The sequence below is a fragment of the Leptonychotes weddellii genome, chromosome 9 (genome assembly GCF_054177405.1).
Source record: "Leptonychotes weddellii isolate Sample4059 chromosome 9, ASM5417740v2, whole genome shotgun sequence".
In the NCBI taxonomy this organism is placed as follows: Eukaryota; Metazoa; Chordata; class Mammalia; order Carnivora; family Phocidae; genus Leptonychotes; species Leptonychotes weddellii.
Genome location: NC_138377.1, coordinates 79,511,101 through 79,535,699, shown reverse-complemented (window position 1 = coordinate 79,535,699; position 24,599 = coordinate 79,511,101). Strand labels below are relative to the sequence as shown.

Sequence of the window (24,599 nt, the reverse complement as noted above, 5' to 3'; positions counted from 1 at the left end):
TAAGGAAGGGGCAGCTAGAGGATGATCTGACTATGACATTGGACATTCCTAGAAGAATTAGCATTTCATGAAGTTTCCATGATGTATCCATACTGTAACTGTTCTTCATATTTTTTATATTGTTTCTGGCTCTGAAAATATAGACACTGACCATTCTTTCCCCTACTGCCCCCAAAAAGTCTAAGGTGAACAATAGATCATGAATAAATGCCATGGATGAAGACACTTTTGGTTAAAAGAATTTCCGTTTAGTGGGACTGAAAATAATACTATGGTGGAATTGATGATATCTGAAAAGCTGGTGAGTGTTGAACTTTCAGAAACAATGCTCATACTTCATAAAGTTTTCTTGTGTTTTGGGTTCTAGGATCTTCTTTTTGAAGTAAAAATCTGTCCTTGTTATGTTCCAGTCACCAAAATGGAGGGTCTTGTTGGGTGTCTTCCCTGGGGGACAAATGGTGCATCTCACACTTGGATCCATATCTTAACAAGTACTTTAGAAGCCTGGGTCACAAAGGAGATACCTAGTGTCCTGGGCACACGTAACTTTCAGTGTGTCCAGCTGACTTGGCTCAATGAGATGTTCTTGGACAAAACTACTAACTGGCTATAAGGTGTCCCAGGCTGACACTCCTGTACCTACTGGGGTTCAAAGAGCTCCTTGAGGTGTGGGTTTGGTCCAGAAGATTAACAAACAACACAGATGTGTTCTAAGTCTACTAGGACATGGAAAGTATCAGGAATAAGACAGCTTGTTTTGGAGTGCTGTAGACTTGAGCAGTAACCATATTTGTAAGCTATATAGAAATGAGGATAGTGTCTCAGAGTACAGCATGATGTTTACAAACAATGTCTCTGACATTAGACTGCCCACGTTCAATTCCTAACACAACCACTCTCTAGCTTGATGACCTTGGGAAGTTATTTAATCTCTCTCAGCTTCAGTTCCTCATCTGTGACATTAAGATAATAGAATGGAAATAGTAGTGTTGAACTCAAAGGATTCATAAAGGTATCAAATCACATAATAAGTGGAAAGCACTCAATTTAGGGCTAACTCTTAGTAAATATTATTCTTTTTTTTGGTATGTTTGGCAGTTTTGTGTTCTGGTGACACAAATATTTTTGTATTTATTTATCTCCTACTATATTCCTCCATTTGGTAATCATAAAGAGTCAGAATTTTGTAGTTGGAAAGAATTTTAGAATAATATAATTCTATCCTTTCATATATCAAATGAAGAGAATGAAGATTGAAGAGGGAATAACTTACACTAAGCCATTGGTTCTTGAGGTTTGAGGATCTCTATTTCTATTGCCAATGAGGGTAATAAATAATGATTGCAAGGTATGTTTCAACAGTGTTTTATGGTTTTCAAATTGCTTTCACATTCATTATACATCACTTTGTCCTCTCAACATCCCTGTAAGATATGCAGGATAGGTTTCTTTATTCTTGTTTTGCAGGTGTGGAAAGGTGCTCCTTAGCTAGCTTTCTAGGTCATAAAGCTAGTTCTTGACTAAGTCAACATTAGAATTCAAATCACAAGACTTTAGACTCCTAACTGAAAAACTTCTAATGACATCTCAAATCTTCATTGATCTCAGATCTCTGGATTTCCAGATACGTTCACAGAGTTCATAGGGCACTAGAATTGAAAGGGACATTAAAAGTTCTCTGATTAACCTCCTCACTGAAGTCCATACAGATTAGATGACTTGTCCAACTACACATGTTTATTGAATTTACTGAATGAAATGAGCCTCTTCCAGTATGTTCAAGGAAATTACAGTTGTATATTCCATGTGTCCCAGTGGCATAACCCTAAAAACCCTAAAGGTAGAATTCTCACGCAAGTGCATATTCAAATGTCCCTTTATCAAACTCTTCAACTTCATCTTCCCATGTAGAGGAGGGCATGCTACTATACGGGTCTAACAGGATTTTGAAGCATCTGATAATAAGAAGTCCCAAGAAGATACACAAAATCCCAACAAAAGCAAAGCCAGTTTTTTGCTCCAGAGTCAATGAAAACGCTGATACTTCGTTGACACTCATCTTAGCTGAAGAGTTGCCACAGTAGGTACTACTCATTATTCACTGTCACATCACTATGGCTCTTCAGAATTCCTGCTGGAGACCCCTCTTGGCCTAGATACAAAATTGGACTCAGTTTAGTGTTATTCATGTATGGTATTGAGCAGGTAATTGTTTTCTAAAATCTGGCAGTTTTCAAACCCTCTTGACTTAACTCACAAAAGACATGTGAAAACATCAGAAATGGATCAGGATCAAATTGGCACTGGAGATGCTACTTTTCTTGTAGTAATTACAGAATTGCCTTTGTGGATACCTGAAACTATCTATATACACTAAATATAAAATCAGGTATGAAAGTGAATATTCAAGTAATTAACCCTAGAAGCTTTTGATTCATTGTGAGATGGTTAAGTCACTGCTTCCTTGACCTGAATTTTTACTTCATTTTTGCATGTGTAGATAACACCATAAATAATCATAGGGTGTGAGCTGGTCAAGCTCTCTAAGGTCCATGTTTTGAGGTCTATCTCCAGTGCCATTTTGTCTGATACAGATTCCAATCCTTTTAAATAGGTGTAATATCTTCTCTCTTTTTCATTCTCTTAGCTTTTAGACTTATGTAGTTGTGTTTTCTTTCCCACTACCACTCCATATGCTAAATTTTAATTTCTTAAAGAGATAAATTATGCTTTTAAAATTATTTTAATAAGACCTGTACCCAACATAGCATCCTGCAAATAGTAAGCAGCAGTAGCTATGGATCATTAACCATCTCCCCACCATCCCCATTAGCTTTTAGCACCCTAAATAAACATAAAACCCAAGGTAAACAGCATATTTTCTATAAACATTCAGCTTCAAGATGAGCTCCCCAGTTCTCTTCCCAAGCAGATTCCCAGTCCTAAGCTCCTTCTGTACTGAGATTCTAAAACTACAGCAGAAGTCCTCAGAAAGTATGTGTTGGATTGAAACAAAATAGATTTTCCCATTTGATGTCTTAATGTTAATTAAATTAATTAATAAAAATTAAGATTAGTTAATTAAATCAAATGGTTACTAACTCATAGTCACCCTTCTTGAGGGGACTTTTACCAAATAGCTTGTCATCCAAAAACAGAGAATAATAATTTTTTTGTGTTTGCATTTTTATTATTGCTTTTTGTAACAATTCTTGAGAATTACTTATTAAAATGGCTGACCCTTCAGATTTTTTTGGATTCAATTTTCAGAAAACAACTGATGTAGAAGAGGTACGGGATGTAAGGAGTAAAAGGAAGTAATTAATAAGAACAAACTAGTAGCTTTCAAAGTTATTCACCAATGAATAAGTCAGTTAATATTAACCAATATCTTATTTTGTAATAGTTTGGATTACAAAACAGCTTTATCTTCAAACCTTAAGTGTCAGGAATATTTAATACATTCTGTAGTATGCTGTTATTTGACTTGTTTGTTTAATAAAAGGAAAAATATTGTTTCCAACTTCTCTGTTAAACTTCTTTCCATCAAATCATTTTTTCTGTCCTAATATGTATATAGTGATTATACTCTAATTTTTTTTTAAATTTAGTATCACTTAGGTGACTCAGAATGATTTTTCTGATTAATCTCTTGTACTATTTATCCTGTGGAAGACATGAGACTGGACTGAATATCTAATGACCTTGGGACTTAACAAGAACTTTTTTTCTGAAGAAATCTCTACTTTTATTGCTTTTGTCAGCTAAAGGTCTTTGGTTGAGATCCATTTATTCTCTGGTTCATTTGCTTGACAAGTGGAGAAGCTGCAAAGCAGGATGTTTCTACTTTGGAAATGTTGAACCAAGCCTTTGTTGTGTAACTGACTGATTCAGCCAAGTAGCTAGTTTGAAGTATTTTTTCACTAGAGTCATGACTTTGCTAGGTTATATCACTTGAATATTTCAGAGGACATGTGGGTACGAGGAGGCAATCAACCTGGTTTATTGGTGAACACTGTGGTGTGGGGTGTCTAGGCTCCCTTCAATGGAGGACTTGTTACCCAGCAGCTGGGAGTGTTGCCACCAGATAGTCTTCAGCTGTAGCCCCTTTCATGGGGAGCTGCCTGCCTCATGCAAGGTCACTTCTATTCCTAGGACAGACCATTTTTAATGACTGATTGATGCAAGAGTAAAAGGCCTGGTCATCTTGACTCAAAGGAGCACCACTCTGAAAGACCATTCTAGATCTAGAGTTGTACATGGAGTAAACCAAGACAGTCACTGCTTCCACATTACAGCTCAACTTTTGCCCACTCCTGCCTACTTCCCCACTCTTCCGCAAGTGTTGAGCCCAAGGGTACTACTTAATAAACGTTCTCACACTAAACTCTGCCTCAGAGTCTGGTTTCTGAGGAACCAAACTTGCAACAATTGGTAGCACAAAAGTTAAAACATCTGGGCAGTTTTAAGAATATGTACATTTTTCAGCTAGTTCGTTTTGCCATTATGTAGAAACAACCTAAACTGTGTATAATTATGATATTAGTTCAATTTATTTATGTGTTTTTAAAAATCATAATGCAGATAAAGACACAAGGTCATAGCTGATCATTAGAAGAGTTAAGTCCGTTAGCTCTTAATGATTAATCCACTAATCTCTGTTATTCGTATTATTATTATTTTTTTAAGATTTTATTTATTTCACAGAGAGAGAGACAGAGTGAGAGAGGGAACACAGGCAGGGGGAGTGGGAGAGAGAGAAGCAGGCTTCCCACAGAGCAGGGATCCCGATATAGGGCTTGATCCCAGGACCCTGGGATCATGACCTGAGCCGAAGGCAGACACTTAATGACTGAGCCACCCAGGCGCCCCTGTTATTCTTATTAAAACCCATCAACTGACCAAACAGACAAAAAAAAAAAAAGGCATTTTCTAGCTGTAGCAATATAACACTCAACTCATTTATTGCTATTAAAATGAAAACACAGTATCTTCTGAATTTGAGATAAAAAAATCCCTTATTAAATTATCTAACACACCAGATATGCCTTGTTCTGAGAGTCTCAGACAATCTGTGAATTACTTTCCTTTTTAATGGAAAAATAACTAGTTCTCAACTACTGATTATAGTTCCCAGCATACCATAGGTATCCCAAAAAATATTTGAACTGAATCAAAGTAAATTTATTGAAAAATATAATTTTTGATGAATAAAGTTCTGGTTTCTGAAAATCTGATTTTTAGGCATCCAGAAAACATGTCAAAAAATGTTTAACATTTAGTTGAAATGAATAAGAAAACTTTTGTTTGATTTTAAAAAAAATTGGCCTTGAAGATAAATATCAAAATTCAGCAGCTCAGAGTTCAGTGTTTCTTGTTCATTTTTATCAGATTGATTAATAGCATTCCCAGAAAGATTCACATGATTTGTACTCTAAGTGATTCCAACCTGTAAGGGAGAGGTCTATGCACAAATAGGAAGAAAACAGCATGGGTTTCTACAAAGGCAATAGAAAGGATGAGGAAGTAAACTTGCATTTAACATATACTGTATCCCAAACATTAGCTTCACATCTGTTATTTTTTTAACCCCCATAATAACCATACAGGGTTAGTATTATTATCTTTAACATCTTGATGACAAAAGAGATGCAAAGATTAACAAATTTGGAGGGAATAGAGATTTCACTCATTTAGGGATCAGGAAAGTTTTTCTTGTAAGAGATTGTATTTGAGCTGAGTCTTGAAAGACAGAAGATTTAGATATGTGAGGAAGGAAACAGCATGACAATAAATACAAAGGTGGAAAAGTGCTGAATTTGTTCAGAGGAGCAATTTGTTCAGAACAATTTGGCACAAGTAAAGGGGAGTATGGGAAACAAAACACTGGAAAGGTAGGTTGAGCCAAAATGTGAAATCTCTTGACTGTCAGGCTAAGACTTTGCAGTTTATTTGCCTAAAGGCTGAGTTGTTTGATGATGAGGACAAAATAGACAAAGATTTCAGGGAGGGAGCATCATGGGAAAGAAATGGTCCAGCTGAGAAGCAATTCGGGCTTGGACTAACAAAGTAGATGTGTGGGAGAGGAAATGGGTTTGAAAGATATCTATAAAGATATTGGGGATTGTTTTGGCAAATGATGGAAGGTAACGGGCCATGGAGAGAGAGAGGTATCAAAGATGACTCCACTCTATTAAGCCTGGACAAGTGTAAAGATAGTAATTTCATTAACCAAAATAAAGAAAATATGAGCAAAGTGTAAATTTAGAAAGTAAATGACGAGTTTAGTTCTGGTCTTAGTGAACTTATGGTGTCCATACCTGGCAGTTTTAACAGTAAGCAGTTTTAAACAAATTAACCCAGATCATGTTGTCCAGCATAAAATTGTTGGTGGGGAGACTATCTTAAGGATATTATTGACAAATAAAGCTTGTGTGGAAGAATGCCTCCGGATGAAGAGAGTTTAATACATAGAAGCATTTGTAGATCAAAACTTAAGACAAGGAAAGAATTGCTGAGTTTTGCAGAAAAGGGAAGAGCAAGGAGGATGCTAGCTGCTTTCAAATATTTCAAGTGTTACTGTAGGAGCCAGATCTACTTGTTCTGGATTGATCCAGAAAGCAATTTTGATGTAAACCCATTAAGGTTCTATTGCAGTCACCAAAAAGGATTGAAGATGAAAGAAGCCTAGCAATGAGCCTCAGAGAATCCCTCTCTTACAAGAAGAATGCAGGATCTGCTAGTGGAGTTGTATAAGGAATGATCAGAGTCATAAGGGAATCTGTGGTAGGACGTTCACTTGGAACAAAGGAAGCTAGAGTTTCTAAAGGTGTTGGTGAACAGTGTCAAATTCTGCAGTGGTGATGGAAACTAAGTGCTGAAAAACAGGGCCTTGGGTTTGGCATTCAGAATTTTTTCATCATTTTAAAAATTTCGGTTGAATGTCCATGAGGGACACTAAACTGAAGAGGGTTTTGGAGTGATGGGTAATGAATAAATGAAGCCAAATGATAAAAGAAACTTGACAAAAAAGAGTTTTTACTTGCACAAAAATTTAAGTGCAAAAGTTTAGATCTAAAGACCAATTATTTCCAATAATGACATGATTCTATATTCAACTTTTAAAAGTAGAGCCAAGTAAATTCAGTTGCGGTTCAGAGAACTAGGTAATTTCCATTTGTAACCGAAAATTGGGGTGATAAAGAACAGGGGTTTTATTAATATCTCAAAAGGAAGAACTTGGACTTGTATATTTATTTTAAAATTCTACCTTATAGTAAAGATGAAAACAAAATACAAGTCAAGGTAAACAACTAAAGGGGTAGTATTTAAACGTTGAAAAAAAGTCTGGCCATTGCTGCAAGCTGTGTCTACACAAGCAAATAAATAAAAAGTTAAGCAATTGCCTAACAATATGTCCAGCAAATAGATGCTCTTGGTAATTTAAGCCATAGGTGTAGCAATTGAAAAACCAGTATTTTCAGGCCTAAATTTTTCAAACATTGCCTAAACTTCCCATTTTACTTGCTGTGTGAATGAACAACTTGTCTCATTTCAACAGCAAGTCGAAAGTTTTTGAGAATAACATCAAAAACTAGTGATGTAATGTATGGCGATTAACATAATAAAATAAAATAGAGTTTTTGAGAATATATTGTTTAGTGCAATGAGTTTTGCACCTTTCTATTGATATAGAGCATAATTTGGTAAAAAAAGTATTGCTAGTAACAAAATACTGTTAAAAATAAAGGGAACTCTCCAATTACAATATTGACTTCTTCATAATAAGATATCTGAAATTACTCAACGAATGTGGATAAAAGATACATTTTCATTTTCTCTAATGTGTGACAGAGATGGAAAAGCAAAACAAATCATTAGGTTCTGTAAAACAGACATTTTAATGCCTACCTCAGAAGGAAACCATCATCTTAATATCTTGTTTACTGGGAAATAGAAAAATGAGAGACATTTAGACCATGAAGTTACAAAACCAGGATAAATAAACCCTGTTGAGAAAAAAGAAATGAATTTTCAAAAAAAAGAGTAGATGTAAAATTGTGTGGTAGAAGTTATTTTAAATATGCTACACCACAAAAAATGGATAAGAATGTCAACATTTAGGTACTTTAGAAATGCGCAATTGGGGCGCCTGGGTGGCTCAGTCGTTGAGCGTCTGCCTTCAGCTCAGGTCATGATCCCAGGGTCCTGGGATCGAGTCCCACATCGGGCTCCCTGCTCTGCGGGAAGCCTGCTTCTCCCTCTCCCACTCCCCCTGCTTGTGTTCCTGCTCTTGCTATGTCTCTTTCTGTCAAAAAAATAAATAAAATCTTTAAAAAAAAAAAAAAAGAAAGAAATGCGCAATTGAGTTGAAAGTACATCATTTTCTTCATGGCAATTGTCAGGAACTGGGATTTTTAAGTCCTGATGAGTCATAGGATTGGGCCAATGGTATACCTGTAGACCAAAAGGCCAAAATCTCACTCAATAGCTTTGTAGTTAATAACCAATAAACAAAGTCTTTCTATGATCAGTCATACAAATCATACCATTGTGAGTATTCAAGCAAAGATAACAGTATTTTTATACTGTTTTATATATATCCTGTTATACTGTTATATATTGATATATATATCCTTTCATACACACGAATGTTGTATGTGATTTTTTCCTTCTGTGAATAAGTTTACTGATTAGAAATATAAAATTTCACATTTTAGAAACCTATAGTTTGCATGTCACAATGAGCAATTACAGAAGCCAATATTGAAAAGAATATGCCCATAAAAAAAGAACCTCCTGTATTTTATTTTAATCAATAGGTTTTTTTCCTCTGGTTTATTTATCTATTAATGATAGTTCAAACAGTATACTGAAATAACACTATTATAGTGGAATATGGTAATCTTGGTGAAAAGTATTTTGATACTGGATATCAGATATAGTAATCTTTAACGCTAATAATATGAATACTCGTGATTTCATGAAATGAGACATGTAAGAAAACCCAGGCTTAAAAAATAATGAATCCTCCCATACACACATATACACATCCCCCACAGAATATCAAGGTTATTAAATCCCATTCAAAGTAAACAGGGAAAATCCCATTATTCAGGCCACTTCTGCACAGAGCTAGTTAATCGTTAGGAATGGGATGTGTTGGAATTAAAGGAAAACCTTAAATTACAAACCCAGATGTCTTCATCATGATGAAGTGCATAAATTTCAGGCCTTCCCAGAGATCCAAAACCCCGGGATCTGCCAGAATCCCCACCCCCTTCGCCTCCAACCTTTCAGATTTCAACCTTAAGAGAATCTTCACATGGCTCCCAAGGACTCTGACATTGGATCTTTTCAAAGCACTGGATATCTGGTCTGAAAATTTTCAAAATATCTCACTAGAGAAACCTGGACTGTCATTATCGTTCTGCCTTGTTTGTCTCCAGTTCTCTTTGGACATATTAATCTAAGGAAGCATAGAAACCTCCTACAAAACATTATGGGAGAAGCATCAGAAAGCTAACTGCAAACACAAAACACATTTTTTTTTTTTCTTTTTTGGCACCAGCAGCAGCAGCAGCAGCAGCAGCAGCGGAAACATCAGGGCTCTTTTCTCCTTTAGAATCTGAACTGACCAGACCTGCAGGCTGCATCCCTCACCCCCCTCCCTTTCCCGCTCCCCAGCTTCAGAAATACAAGAGAATGAAGACTGGCTTCTCATCCGGACCTTCACTGGAACCCTGTCAGTTAATGCAGAGGGCAGGGGGAGAAAGTTACTTCTCAGGCAGCGACGTCTCACCTTCCATGCTTGTTGCCATGGAGATGAAATCCCGCGAGTAGACTTAAGTGTTGGCAGGTTTGTCCGTGTTCGCTGATCGGTTCAGTAACAATGTAAAAGGCGTGTCCCAGGAACCTGCGTGGAGTCACAGGACCGTGGTTAGCGCTCTCCTGGCCTACGTGGGTAAATGTCTGTATCTGTCAGTGAGAGACAGAGGACGTGGGCGCCCGCGAAGTACGTGTGCGCGCGCTAGAGTATTTGCAGGAAAATGTGCCTGGATTTATTCGATGTGGCAGAGTGTAAATATTTGCGCGCGCGCGTGTATGTGAAGGCGTCTGTTTGTGAACAGAGAAGAGTTGGGAAATGAGAGGGGGAAGAAGGGAATGGGCCACGGCAGCAACAGGCTCTATCTATTCCTCAGTTTTGCTGAAAAGAAAAAAAAAAATAGGCGCTCATTTTCACTCATATCACACTGCAGGTTAGCAATCGGAGTTTATCACCCAATTTTCTTCCTAAGGCAGTGGGGGTTTAATTAATTTATTATTAAAATCCTTGTTTTCCTCTACTCTGCATCAGTAACTGTGACCCGGGCATTTTGTTGTGCTCCTTGACCGCAGTCTCAGCCGGGGAGTAGACGCTAAATAGGTCTTCCCTCTCATCCAATAAGAGAAAGACAAGAGTGAAAGTGTATTGGTTTAATTGGGGACCGCATGCGTCATTTGGAGTTATTTTCTCCTATTCTTCACCTTTTCTACGGAAACTCAACCCGATCCTGCCCTCACCCCCGCTCCCCCCACCCCGCTTTTTAGGGATTGGCGTCCAGGCGCTGACCATAGTGCTGAAAATTGCGTAGTAAGATGTACATATGAGCTAGAATACACCAAGACAGGAATGCTCCATAAAAGCCCAAATGTAGTTGCAAGGCACGTTTTCTAAACAGTATTCAGTACATAGACTCTAAACTTAAACGGCATTGAAAGCAAAGCAAAACAAAACAAAAGAAAACAACAACAACAAAACCTCTTCCCCTCATCCTTACTTAGGGGTCTTGTTGTCCACTCAATTACAAGGGTCCAATTCTATTCGTGTTTGGGTACTATATCCAGAACCTTCAAACTGCAAACACCTGTAGATTCTCTAAAAACTTAATTACTGATCCTGTAAATTATTAAATTGTCAGCGATTGGGGAAAATGTAGATGCCGAATTGGGTCATTGTTAATATAAAAAATGCTGAAAGCACATGATTGTAAAGATGTGTTAGAATTCAATAATAAAGTGAAGACAATGTGTATGGTCATTTAGAGTATTTACTAATTTAGGAAATTTCATGGTCTTATAAGAAATAGGCGATGTATAAATGGGAGTTCTTATAAGACTATACTCAAAAATATTTATTCTTTTTAATTAAAAACTATTAAACACCCTGGGGGCACCTGGGTGGCTCAGTCGTTTAAGCGCCCAACTCTTGATTTCTGCTCAGCTCATGATATCAGGGTGGTGAGATTGAGCCCCACAGCGGGTTCAGCCCTTACCCTGTAGCCTGCTTAAGATTCTCTCCCTTTCCCTTCCCCCTCAAATAAATAAATAAATCTTAAACAAAACAAAACTATTAAACACCCTATAACATAGGTGAACTGCCCACCAATGAAGAAAGTGGAAGAAGTTCTTCTTCCAATAACATGTTCGTAGCCATGGCTTTATTGACTCTTTTTAAGCTTGCTAAGGGCTCCATCCTATTTTGGTAGTATGTGCTAGAGCAATGCCTCCTGAAACTTAATATGCATATGAATCCCCTCAGGATCTTGAAAAAATGCAGGTTTTCACTGAGTAAGAGTGAGTTTGATTCTCAGATTCTGCATTTCTAACAATGTCCCAGGTGATGCCAGAGGTTGCTAGTTCAGGACCACACTTCAAGCAGCGAGGTTCTAGAAATACTGTATTCTGGCAATGCAGTCACTCATAGAGTATGGGAAAGGAGGTCGTTTTCTTCCAGCTATTATTCTATGTATGTTTCTAGACTGTTGCAAGAATGTTTTGTTCAAATAAGTTCAGAAGTTAACTATTTTATTCGCACAGTATTAATAAATCGTTTTAACTCAAACTGCTTATAAATTTGATCATTTGGTTTTGATTTTGACATTGTCTGAACACATTCTACAGTTTACATCACTCTATATTTCATACTATAAGCTGCAATCACCCATTCTCTTTGCAATCCAAACTCAAGGAGAAAAAAACTAAGTTGCATGATTTTACTGCTCATGTATGGGCCCCACGCCAAGGATTTGTTGTCATGATTGGAGATTTTGACTTGTCAATTTATGACTTTAAGTATGGCTTCATACTAAATACTCATTAAACTGATTTTACAAATCCGAATGTTACAGATCTAATTCTCACCCAGTTTAGAAAGTGAGATAGGGCCATTGTTTCATAGATCATTTGAGTAAATGCTGATCTGTCATGTCACTGACATAACACATGTATAATTAGATTTTGAAGGTTCTTCTGGGTGGTTTTCTTCTTCTTCTTCTTTTTTTAAATCCATACATATATCAGTTGGTACAGTGTTTTTAGTCAATGCTTTTGAATTGATGCCAAAGGTAAGTTTTGACTATATATTAGGTTCCTTGGTGTTAGTGCATGATCTTGACCTTTTTCAAGCTGTATGAAAGGTGTTGATGCTCTGGAAAGTCTGCAAAGTGGCTCATTCAGGAAAACGTAATGAATTAAAAATCCATTATGTTCCACTTCCTTTGCTAGTTGCTGGGATACAAAGATAAACGATCTTTGGTCTCTGACCGTGATGAGATACATTGCAAAACAACATGGCAAGTCTACTAAGTTGTATAGAAGCACAGAGATTAATAATTTATATTTTATTTTCCATTGCCAAAGAAGTGATGAAGAATAGCAAAATAGAGAAAACCCAGAATACCTGCATTTCAGGTCCTTGTCAATGCCTGCTGTTCAATTTTTATTTTAAAAAATTGTTGAAAGCTATGAATGCTTTTCTAAAGCACATGTGGTTAATCCATACTTCTGGATAGCTATGATTTATTTTCAGAGCAATCCAAATTATTGGAAAGGTAAATATGTGGGTGCATTGTTTAGACCTTCCCCAAACAGAATTGCCTTTCCTATGCTTCTACATTATACTTTCAGCTTATATGCAAATATTCTGTATAAAACAATCCTCAGTTTACATGCCCTGCTCTATGTGTACCATAGGGTTGCTACTAAAGACTTGAACTTGCCCAACACATCACTCATTATTCCGTATATGAGATCTCTTTAAAAACATTTCTTTCATTGCCAATTTCATGAATTGAACTCTCATACTCCTCCTCCTCACTTAAACCATCCAAAGCTAAGTGGTGTGTTCTCTTATACAATGTGCATTATGTAATTGATCCCATTTGCCTTTTCTCTTAGTTACTAGGGATGTCCAAGTTAAATTAACAGCCAAAAATTAGTAACTGTGTAAAATATTAAGGCCTTTATATTTGTGTTTTTTCTCTATTGCCTTGACTACACAATTTTGTTTTCTCAGGTATTGGTATATTGGTATATTATTTTCTTTTCATTATCTGTTTTTTTTAAAGATTTATTTATTTATTTGAGACAGAGAGAATGAGAGAGAGAACATGAGAAGGGGGAGGGTCAGAGGGAGACAGCAGACTCCCTCCTGAGCAGGGAGCCTGATGTGGGACTCGATCCTGGGACTCCAGGATCATGACCTGAGCCGAAGGCAGTCGCTTAGCCAACTGAACCACCCAGGTGCTCTCATTATCTGTTTTAATGTGTGTCCTATATAAATGTCCTTACAAAATCAGAAAAGAAGTAAAGAAATTGAAAATAAGTAAATAAATACATTTATTTTTCTACTTTTTGGCCAAAAATGTTGACTACTGTGTGGGTATAAGTTAGTTGTTCTATAAGTTTGTTTTTAACAAGATACTAAAATATAGACAATCATATAGTTAGCTATGAAGACTATAATTTATTATGACTACATAAATGTTAAGCTAGCAGAAGAAATTTTTAACTTATATGACTACAGATCAGCTTTATTTCAAAACATTTTGTTCCTCTGTTTCTCTTTCTATATCCTAAATAGTGTCCTTTATATGAGTAGGACTTTTCTTATGTCAGAGAGCAGAAGTGTTGATTATCTAACTTGCTGGAAGATGTGGCAACTACAGAAATTTGAAGAACATGACAGCCCCACTCTTACGAACATACTTTAGAATAAGAGTGTCACAAAGGAACTAAAAGCAAGAATTTCTAACAAGCTGGCTCAGGATTCTTTTCAGAGGAAAATTTTGCTTGCTGTGAATTCTTGCCACCCTGGCTCTGGCTGACTTCTTGCTCTCAAGCTTTCTATGGTGGGATCATCTCTTGAACTTATTAGGCCAACATGTTACCTTCAGCTTTTCATGGAAATCTACATCTTGTCTGGCTGAAGTTTGATTATTCTTTCTAAACTAAAATGTCTTAAATGTAGCTGGGTCTTTTTATTTGAAATGTTGCTATTTACTAAAATATTGAACTCTAAAAAATGTATTAAAGACAAATATAAATTATTTTTGTTATAAACATCAAAAAATTAATCCAATGCTTATTTGGCTTTAGATGGTATGAGATAATTAGCTATATCCAAACATCACCTGTTTATCTTTAAAAAATGCATTTTTATTCTGAGTGTCATTTTTAGTTACACATGCCCTTTTCTCACATGAGTGGTTTTAATTTTTTTGGAGTGTTAAGATTGATTGAAAATACAATAAGAAATATATGCCCTCTACCTGAAAAAATATGCAGGAAATTCTGCTCACAACTCAGAGCATTCATGAGCCCTTGGAAGTCCATTTCTATAATCCCAAAGTAATCCAGGGAACGATCTAAAAATTTCTGCAAAAATGAATGGTCCATGGTCTTGTTCTCAGTTTTGCAACTAAAAATTGACTGGCTTAAAGTCCTGTATTTTTTTTTTTAAAGATTTATTTATTTATTTGACAGAGAGAGACACGGCGAGAGCAGGAACACAAGCAGGGGGTAGTGTGAGAGGGAGAAGCAGGCTCTCTGCTGAGGAGGGAGCCCGATGCGGGACTCGATCCCAGGCCCTGGGATCATGACCTGAGCTGAAGGCAGACGCTTAACGACTGAGACACCCAGGTGCCCCAAAGTCCTGTATTTTTTTTAAGCACCCTATTAGTTTTCTATTTTCTTTCCTTGGAGTTCTTTCTCTAGGTCATTTTACCATCTGATCTCTAGAGAGTAGCCAATGCTGAATATGCTGACATAGGATTAGAGTGTACAGTAATAGATTGATTAGATTTGGTTAGAAAATGATGTGGGTTTTTTGTCAACAGTGAAGAAATTATCTAAAGTAAGCGGACTCATAAGTGAATTGAGCATGATGACACTTCAGTGTAGATAATGATCTACTGTTGGTCTGTTTGATGAGTACCATTGAAAATGAGATGTTTTGTTTTGCTGGTAAACTTTTCTGTAAAGAAAAAATGTGCTAAATGCTTCAGTTCAGAGTGATCTATTTGAATGAAGTTTCATTTAATTGGCTTTAATTTACAGCCCATAAGCCTTAAATTGTTTCATTTAAAGTGTACTTCAAGCCCTCTACTATATTTACAGTTGAATCTATTGAGTATGATAGGATACGTTGGGCACAATCTCCACAAATGTGTGAGCAATAAACATGGTATAATATATGTAATTGGTTTATTTTACTGGGTTAAAGAAACAAAGAAACAAAAGGAGTGTATTTTGCTCCAGTGTATGTTTCTGTAATACGAATCAGTTAATATATAATTGGCAAATAAGTATGTCAATAGAACGTGGAAATCAATTGGTTTATATAAAGTTTTCCTCATACATTAGGGTTTGACTACCAAGTGAAAGCAGCTTAACCGCAAGTCCACACTAACACAGCAGAATGCAGTAAACTGTGGAGGAAACAGTCCTATACACATGCCCATTCATTCTTTCTTACTCTTGGCTCAGTTTGGCCACGTGCTCTGTCTTGAAAAGGCATACTTATTTGTTCTTCCTGATCTTTGTGCATTTGTCCCTATTTTCATAATTCAACCTTCCTTTACACTTTTTCTATCATTCTTTTCTAACTAAACATTTTCTTGTGAGGTTCTAGATATATTGCAATGTGTATTTTTAACTTGTATTTTTAACTGCGCTAGATTTTCATTTTTTATAAATCTTTTTGTGGTGTTCTGGTTGTGAAAATGAATGGGTTTTATATTTTTCCCCCAACATGATTTTTTTCTCCTAAATATTTTCAGTTATTTTTTTTAATTGAGTAGGCTTTACTTTTTATTTTTATGTTTTGGGGGGGGGAGCAGAGGGAGAGAGAGAATCTTAAGCAGGCTCCACACCCAGTACAGAGCCGGTTGTGGGGCTCCATCTCACGACCCTGAGATCATGACCTGGGCCCAAATCAAGTCTGATGCTTAACTGACTGAGCCACCCAGGCATCCCAAGTGGGCTTTATTTTTTAGAGCAGTTTTAGTATTACAGAAAAATGGATCAGAAAGTACAGAAAGGTCCCATATACTTCCTCTCCCCTTGCCCCACAGTTTCATCTATTATTAACATATTGCATTAGTATGGTGCATTTGTTACAACTGGTAAACCAATATTGATACATTATTATTAACTAAAGTCCATAGTTTAGAGTTCATCTTTGTGTTGTTCAGTTCTATGGGTTTTGACAAATGCTTAATGTCATCCATCCACCATTATAGTATTATAATAGTTTTACTTCTTTAAATATCTGGTGCTCCACTTACTTATTTCCTCCCCTCCCTTTCCATCCACCTACAACATGAACCTCTAGAAACTATTGATCTTTTTACTGTTTCTATAGCTTTGTCTTTTCTAGAATTGTATGTATGGAGTCATATAGACTCTGTTACTTTTTCAGACTAGCTTTTTTCACTTAACAAAATGCATTTAAGGTTCCCCCGTGACTTTTCATGACTTGATAGCTCATTTCTTTTTTATTTATTTATTTATTTATTTATTTATTTAATTTGAGAGAGAGAGAGAGAGAGAGTACAAGAATGCACAAGCCAGAAGAGAAGCAGAAGGAGAGGGAGAAGCAGACTTCCCGCTGAGCAAGGAGCCTGATGTCAGACTCAGTCCCCGGACCCTGGATCATGACCTGAGCTCAAGGCAGATGCTTAACCAACTGAGCCACCCAGGCACCCTCATTTTTTAATTGCCTAACAACATTTCACTGCATGAATATACCACAGTTTAGCCATTCACTTATTGAAGAACATCTTGGTTGCTTCCAATTTTTGAAAATTATGAATAAAAATGCTATAAACATTCATGTACAGGTTTTTGTGTGAACATAAATTTTCAACTCATTTTGGTAAATACCTAAGAGTTCGATTGCTGGGTTGAACAGTAAGATTATGTTTAGCTTTGTAAGAAACCGCCATACTGCCCTTCAAAGTGCCTATATCATTTTACATTCCTACCAACAATGAATGAGAGTTCCTGTTGCTTCATGTTTTTTATCAGCATTTGGTATTGTCAACGTTCAGATTCTAGCCATTTTAATGGCTGTATCATGGTATCTCATTGTTTTAATTTTCAATTCTCTAATGATATAAGACATGGAACATCTAATGCTTATTTTCCATCTTTGTATCTTCTTTGGTGAGGTGTCTGTTCAGAGCTTTTTTCACTTTTTAATTGGGTTGTTTGCTTCCTTATCATTGAGTTTTATATATTTTGGATATATGTCCTTTATCAGATATGTGTTTTGCCAAGATTTTATCCCAGTTTGTCTTTTCACTTTTTTAAGTGCTAGTTATTTTCAGGGGATAATTTTGTAGAACAAGATTTGTCCCCCCCCCCCCAGAAATGTGTGCATTGTTAAAGAAGAAACACTTGCATACTTGATATCAGATTTCTACAACTAAGCTAGCCAAATAAAACTCACACTTCTCATATTCTAAGTAAAACTAAACTGCATGAGTGTTTAGTCACTTTAGGCAACTATAGAAGATAACTAGAAAGGCCTACATATGGACCTTCTCTTTCAATACTACCTAAAAAATCAGTAAAATAAGTTGAAGTTAGTGACTAGTGCATAAAAGAATACTTGAAAGTATGAAAATTTTAAGGAGAAACTATAAACCTTGTGCTCGCTTTGGCAGCACATATACTAAAAAAAAAAGGAAAAACTATAAACCTAGTGTTTTGAGGACTGATTAATTTTAATAATTTTTACATAATCTTTTCTATATAGTAGTTCTTATTTGACTATTCTTAGATGATGCTCAAGCAATAAACAGTTGGGAAGAATAAGGTCTGATTTTTCAGAAATATTTTTGACACTGGTTTCCAGAAATATTAGGAGTCTAGATGTGGAAATCTAGGTTGATTACTTACATAGACCTACATTTCCTCAATGACTTTAGGACTATCAGAACAATGACCTTGACAGTACTACCATGCAGTTTCCTTAATAATCTGAAAGATAGCTCAAGGCACTCACAATTGAGATTTGTTGATGAAGTCAAAAGATCGTTATAAGTATTTTTACATATTTACATATTTAACCTTATTTAGAGGCACAGACATTCCTAAATTTAACAGATACAATGAATGAATAGATGAATAAAAAAATGGATATAGTAATTCTTTCTTTTGTTTTGGGGCACCTCAGAATGTATGCTAAATGGCTTAGACACTGTGTCAAATATTATCAGTTGATACCCAGCACCATCCTTACCCTTCTCCCTGTATGAGATATTTCTCAGATTCTGTGGCCAGCAGTATTCCAACCTAAATTCTACCAATGAGAGGCACTGGTGTAAAGTTTAAGAGGAGGAAAAGAAAAAAAATCACTAATCTCACTAAACTTATAGTTACCAGCAAGTGGCAGATGAGGTGTTATACCAGCAGTTTTGGGGTGTTAGGAAGCTCTGAGACTTACTTTGCTGCTACAGGCACAAAGATCATTGGTGATAGATTCTCCATGATTCCTGCTCTTTCTGATTTTTCAAACCCTAGCAATAGCTCCTAGACCTTTTTTCCCCCCAGCCCTAATTATTGTGTAAACCTCTAAGTCTTTGTGCATTAAATCTTACATGAAATATCTACCGTGTTTGGTTGGGTATTGGCTAATATTTTTAGCATGTTTAGTTTGTGAATGGAAATGTAATGACATGAAATCACTCTAGCTTACCATTCTGTAATACACTATGAAAAAATGTACCACATTTGTATACTACTGAAAAACCATTACTTCCAACAAACTAGGCTCATAAGCAGCCATCAGGAAGTTATTTTTCTCCCCAAATAAAAAGTTTGGGTATAGGCAGTCTGGGAGTTTTACAATGGCTCTGTAAGGTCATATGGGTTTCAGTCTCCTATTTTTCTGATCTGTCATCCTTAGCTGTGGCTTTTATCCTCATTCCTATTCTCTCATGGTTTCCAAAGGGATACTCCACCCTCTAGCCTCACAGGAAAGAAAGAAGGTGAAGAACTTGTTAAGAAAGACCCTCTGAAAAAAAAAAAAAAAAAAAAAAGAAAGACCCTCTGGAATCCCTAGTGTATTTCTCCTTACAGCTTCTTAGAGTTGTGTTCCAAGGCCACTCCCAGTATTTTAGCTGGGCACATTGCTACTCTAAACAAAACTGTGGTTCTGTCAGTAAGGAAAAAAGGGAGAATAAATACCAGATAGGAAATTTGTAGTGTTCTAGACCTTAAAGCAAAGGAGCAAACAAAAACCAATGTAAATGATGTCTTCAGAAAAAACCATTTTAAAAGTAGTGTTGTGTGACCACAGTGTAGAAGAAACTATTGAAGCAACTCAGTCATTTCAATAAAAATACTGATCATCAGGATTAAGTTCAGCTGTATATAAGAGAAAGACTCTAAATAGTAACAATTTAATCAGGATAGAAATTTATTTCCTCCTCTCGAAATCAGTTTTGGGTGGGAATGTGAGGGTTGTTACTGTGGCTATCTAAAGATGGGCTGATTAATCTATTAGTCTATTTTCCTGTTCCATCATCCTCAGCACTTAGTTTCCAATCACAAGGCTACTTCATGGTCAAACATAGTTGCTATTGCTACAGACATCATTTCTTCATTTCAAGTCAGCCCACAGAAGAAGGCAAGGGAGGACAAAAGGGCCATTCTTCCAGTTAAGTCAGTTCTTTCTAAGGAACCTCCTATTTGGTCTTCACAACATTTCCCCTTATATTTTCCTGGTCAGAGCATAGTCACTGGTCATGCAGAGCTGCAAGTGAGGCTAGGGGATAGGGGCTTTTATAAATAAATTTCTTTTATCAATCAAGAAGAGGAATATGGATTATGTTAGTTGTTATCTCTATCACCAGGATTTATAGGATTATCTTCAAATATGCAGGACAGCATGAGGATTGAATCTTATTCATCACTGTAAGAAATCTATTTTCTCTTCCAAATGCTGTAGTTGAAAATTGAGAATAATAGTTCTAAAAAAGGTAATTATTTAAATGAAAAACAATATTTGTTATAATCATTTTCATTAATACTCTTTAGGACTAAACCTAGAATAATTAAAAATATTACCATACAATACCCATTGCCTTGAACAGAGGAAGCCCAGTTCATGGGATTATTAAAGAATAGGGAGCAACTATTCCTATAGGCAGGAAAGCAGAGCAGAGACCTTGGAAATTGGCTCTCCTGATCCACCTTTTAGTGGAGTCACTGGGGTGAGATTGAGGAAAAAGCAGGGTGATTTAAGAAATTAGAAAGTGGACAAAAATTGAGACAAAAGAAATGTCTAGGAGTTATAGGAGTCTTTAGTCTTCAGAGAAAAAAATGTCCAAATATTACTTACAAAAATCAAAATTAAATCTGTTATTGGGTGATGACCCTGGCATTGTAAAGTTGAAAAATGAAACAGTTATCTAAGGAATTCAAGCAAAACCCTTTGCATTATCTGAATTATTTGAATAATTGAGGTGAAAGTGGGATTTCTGCTTGGATTTCAGATAATTGCCTTAATTCCAAGATTCATTTTGTTGGTAGAGACCTTTCCTTAGGATGTATTTTTAGAATGCTAAATGTGAAAAATTAGACGTCTAAATTAAGCAGAGCAATGGAATGAGGGAGGGTGAGAGGAGAGAGAGAGAAACAATGAGAGAGGGGAGGGGAGAGAGAGAGAGAGAAATATAAGTAGTTCATTGTCAGAATAAATCCATACTTTTCCCCCATACTTTTTCTAATGACAATAACTGACATCCACTTTTTCATCATAGAATGAACTTCCATGATGAAAAAAGGAACTATATATATGGATCTCAGATTTGACCCATAGTATTTCTTAAAGCTATAAATTCCTTTTTGGGTTTCAATTCTTTAAATTGTGGAAAATTAGTGGTTCCAAATTCAACCATTTAATTTCATAAAGCCAAGCAAATTGACTTAAAAATCATACTATACTTTCTGTTTGACTTCATATTGTTGGTATTTGCCTTCAATTCTTAAAAAAAATTAAAAGGATAATCATACCTAAGTTGACACTCCATTCTCTTCTTTGGTAACAGAACCCTGGGCAGTGAGCCCAGCTGAGAAATTATTTGCCCACCTTCCCTATAGCTGAGTGTGTCCTATTACTAAGTTTTTACCCATGATAGGAGTGTTGTTTGAGACTTCTGGATAGGATCCCTCTTTTCTGGACTGCTTCTGCCCTCCAATGAGGACAAGATGCCTAGATTTCGAGTAGCCATTTTGGGCCATAGGGCAAGCCTAAGAATTGGAAGCCACACACAAGGATGGTGAAAGATTTAGAAGGAACCTGAGCCAAAGATGACCATACCTGCTCTATGATGCCTACTTCTGCACTGCTTTTACTTAATGAAGTAGTAACTTCTATTTTGTTTAAGACACTATTATTTCTAGTCTTTATTACTAGCAGGTGAACACAATTCCTCAATAATACACATATTAAAGTATTTATTGAAAATATTTTGGAATTTTAGGGTTAAATTTCCAGATACGTATAATAGCCTCTTTCAATCCACCCCTCCCTTCACACACACCTCCCCCCCCCCCCCCAATTTGTAAGAAAGAAAACTAAGTGGTTCCTTGAAGTTGTACCAGTTATACGTTTTGGGCAGTTGCAAATAATAACATTTGCAGTGGGAATTGTGAGAAGATAAAAACTAAAGCATTACTCAAGATTTTTCAGTATGTATAAATAGACTTAAAAAAAAAAGCAGAAGGAAAGAAGGAAGGAGAAAGGAAGGACAATACAGAAATAGAATGTAGTAATAGAATGTTAATATCAATTTTTTATTTTTAGCAGATTTAGCTAAGTATAATATTGATAGCAAGAGAGGAAGGAAACATTTATAGAGCAATCTGATGGAGTAGTATTAATCATTTTCTCTTTAGAAGCTGCCCCAATTCTCCCCATCTTTTACAGATCCAGCTCTCCATGAAATGCTCACCAATCCCTCTGCAGTAATTAACCTTTGCCCTTCGTTGCATTTATTAGGGCCAGGACAAAGTTACAGTACGGGAAGTATTTGTCTTAGGCACAACATTTTAAGGGGTGCCAAAAAGCTCAGCAATCAAGAAAAATATTTTGATGGAATATTTTAATTAGCACACTACAGCAAGCAGATCAGTCTCTTGGTAAGTAAAATTTTTTGTAAATAAAATTTTAATTATGCTTCACATTTATCTCTGCTATAGCACTCAAATAGTACTTTTTATAAATGTTCTCTCCCAACAGTGTTATATGCATTTTCATATTCCTCATGTGCCTACTATTCTGTTTTAAGCATAAAGATCTCTTAAAACATATTAAATTCCATCTATTGAAAGATTTTGCAAGAATATACTGTATCAGGGACAGCAGGATTACATTTTCATCATTAAATTCAACTATAGCAAAAGAATAATAGAAGGTGATGAATGTTTTGAAAGTACTTATAATTCAGTTCTATGGGAAAACCACTTAACTTCTTTTTGACTAAAACCCTGCTCAGCCTGGAGAGATAGGGAATTGTACTACTACTTTATTTTCATATAGCACTTTGCCCTACATAAAGTGCTTTCTTTTAATTCTCATCTTAACCCTGTAAAGTAGGTATTATCATCCTTATTTATTACAGAAAGATTGAGAAGTTAAGTGACTTGCCCAAGAAGTTACAGGCAGAAGTGGCAGAGCTGGGGTTCTAACCCAGGTTTTCTGTGTCAAAATCCAATGCCTTTCTGCTTTTCCAAATGCTAAGTCTTGGGATTGACCGAGGAGAAGTAACTCATGCAGCAACTACAACAGCATGTGTTGCGTTTATGAAATAAAGTCAGTAGCACCCAAAACAGCAGTATGTTACCAAGTGTATTCCTCAGGACTAAAACTGTTCTGATTTTTATGTGTGTATGTTTGCTGAAGTAGCTCAACTCTTCTGTTCCAAGGTATTTTTTTTTGCTGAGGGAAGAAATCTACATAATTAAAATGTCAAAGAATGGGGGAAAAATGAGGAAATTATGTATTACTTGAGTATTAGTTTCTAACTACCACTTTAGCACTATTGTGTGTGTGATATTCTGCAAAGCATGTAAACCATATGTGTTTGCTTCTTTATTAAAAGGAGCATTTGGGAAGGTCTTTAAACTTTTCAGCTGACAAAGGTTATTTATTTATTTATTTATTTATTTATTTTTTAAGATTTTATTTATTTATTTATTTGAGAGAGAGAGAATGAGAGACAGAGAGCATGAGGGGGAGGAGGGTCAGAGGGAGAAGCAGACTCCCTGCCGAGCAGGGAGCCCGATGCAGGACTGGATTCCGGGACTCCAGGATCATGACCTGAGCCGAAGGCAGTCGCTTAACCAACTGAGCCACCCAGGTGCCCCGACAAAGGTTATTTAAATGTGAAATATTATTACAGTATTCAGGAGTTAGGAGTTGATTAAGTTTAACGGGTTACTTTTTCATATTTAGGGGAAAAATCTAGGACTATATTTTAAAACTCCATATGGTAATTAAATTTGTTTGAAAGCCTATTAACTTAACTGCTTCAAATATAATTTTCATCAACATAGAATAAACACAACTCCAAACCAAAACGTCCATTATCGGCCAGTCTAGTAGAAGATTTCTAATTAAAATTATAGATTCTCCTCATTGGTTGCTGCCCAGAGAATTCAAATACTTCAGTCTTCTTTTTGTAAGCTGATAGCTGAGTTCTAAAGGAAAGCCTCCTTCTTAAGAACAACCAGAATTCAAAGAAATTCAAAGCTATTCATTTTGGTGAATTGCAACCTGTCATCAATAACTATTTATTGAATGTCCACAGGGTGCCTAGGCATTGAAGTGGCAAGTGATTTATTTGCATTATTCAAAGGATTTCTAAGGGGAGCCTGAAGATTTGCAGACGTCTTTAAAGATGCAAAGTGGTATGTGCTTCTTTTAATTTAAACTGCCCCTACCAGGAATGAATTGAATAGTCTGGGTTTCAGAGCCCTAGGGATTTCTAGCACTCAGAGCCGACTTTTGTAAGCGAAGACCCCATTGGGTGCCAAGCAACATGGGGCTGGTGGTCAGAACATGGCCCCACTGGGGTCTTCTGGACAAGTCAAGCCCTCCCCGGGCTCAAGTAGGGCGGACTGCGTCAACGGCGGCCCTGACCCGCCGCCACCCCATCCCTCCCCTCCTACCCCTCCAGTCCCACCCCCCCATATCAGGCTCACACCCTCTCCCAGTCTCCTAGCTCCGACCGGTTCTCGCGAGATCCGGGCAACTGAGCGCTCGG

The 24,599-nt window shown here is 36.4% G+C and overlaps 1 protein-coding gene across 1 annotated transcript; it reads right to left on the bottom strand.

Annotated features, from left to right (window-relative positions):
• Positions 1-1,462: 1,462 nt before the first annotated feature.
• CTXN2 (cortexin 2) lies at positions 1,463-9,968 on the bottom strand. The gene is made up of 2 exons (XM_006736799.3): positions 9,803-9,968; positions 1,463-2,152 (listed from the first exon to the last, which is right to left on the bottom strand). The coding sequence occupies exon 2, from the start codon at positions 2,093-2,095 to the stop codon at positions 1,850-1,852; it is 246 nt and encodes an 81-aa protein (XP_006736862.1). The 5' UTR covers positions 2,096-2,152; positions 9,803-9,968; the 3' UTR covers positions 1,463-1,849.
• Positions 9,969-24,599: the final 14,631 nt, after the last annotated feature.

Bases quoted from the DNA above. Each gene is read 5' to 3' on its own strand.
- CTXN2 (XM_006736799.3), bottom strand. From the start codon at position 2,095: ATGAGTAGTACCTACTGTGGCAACTCTTCAGCTAAGATGAGTGTCAAC.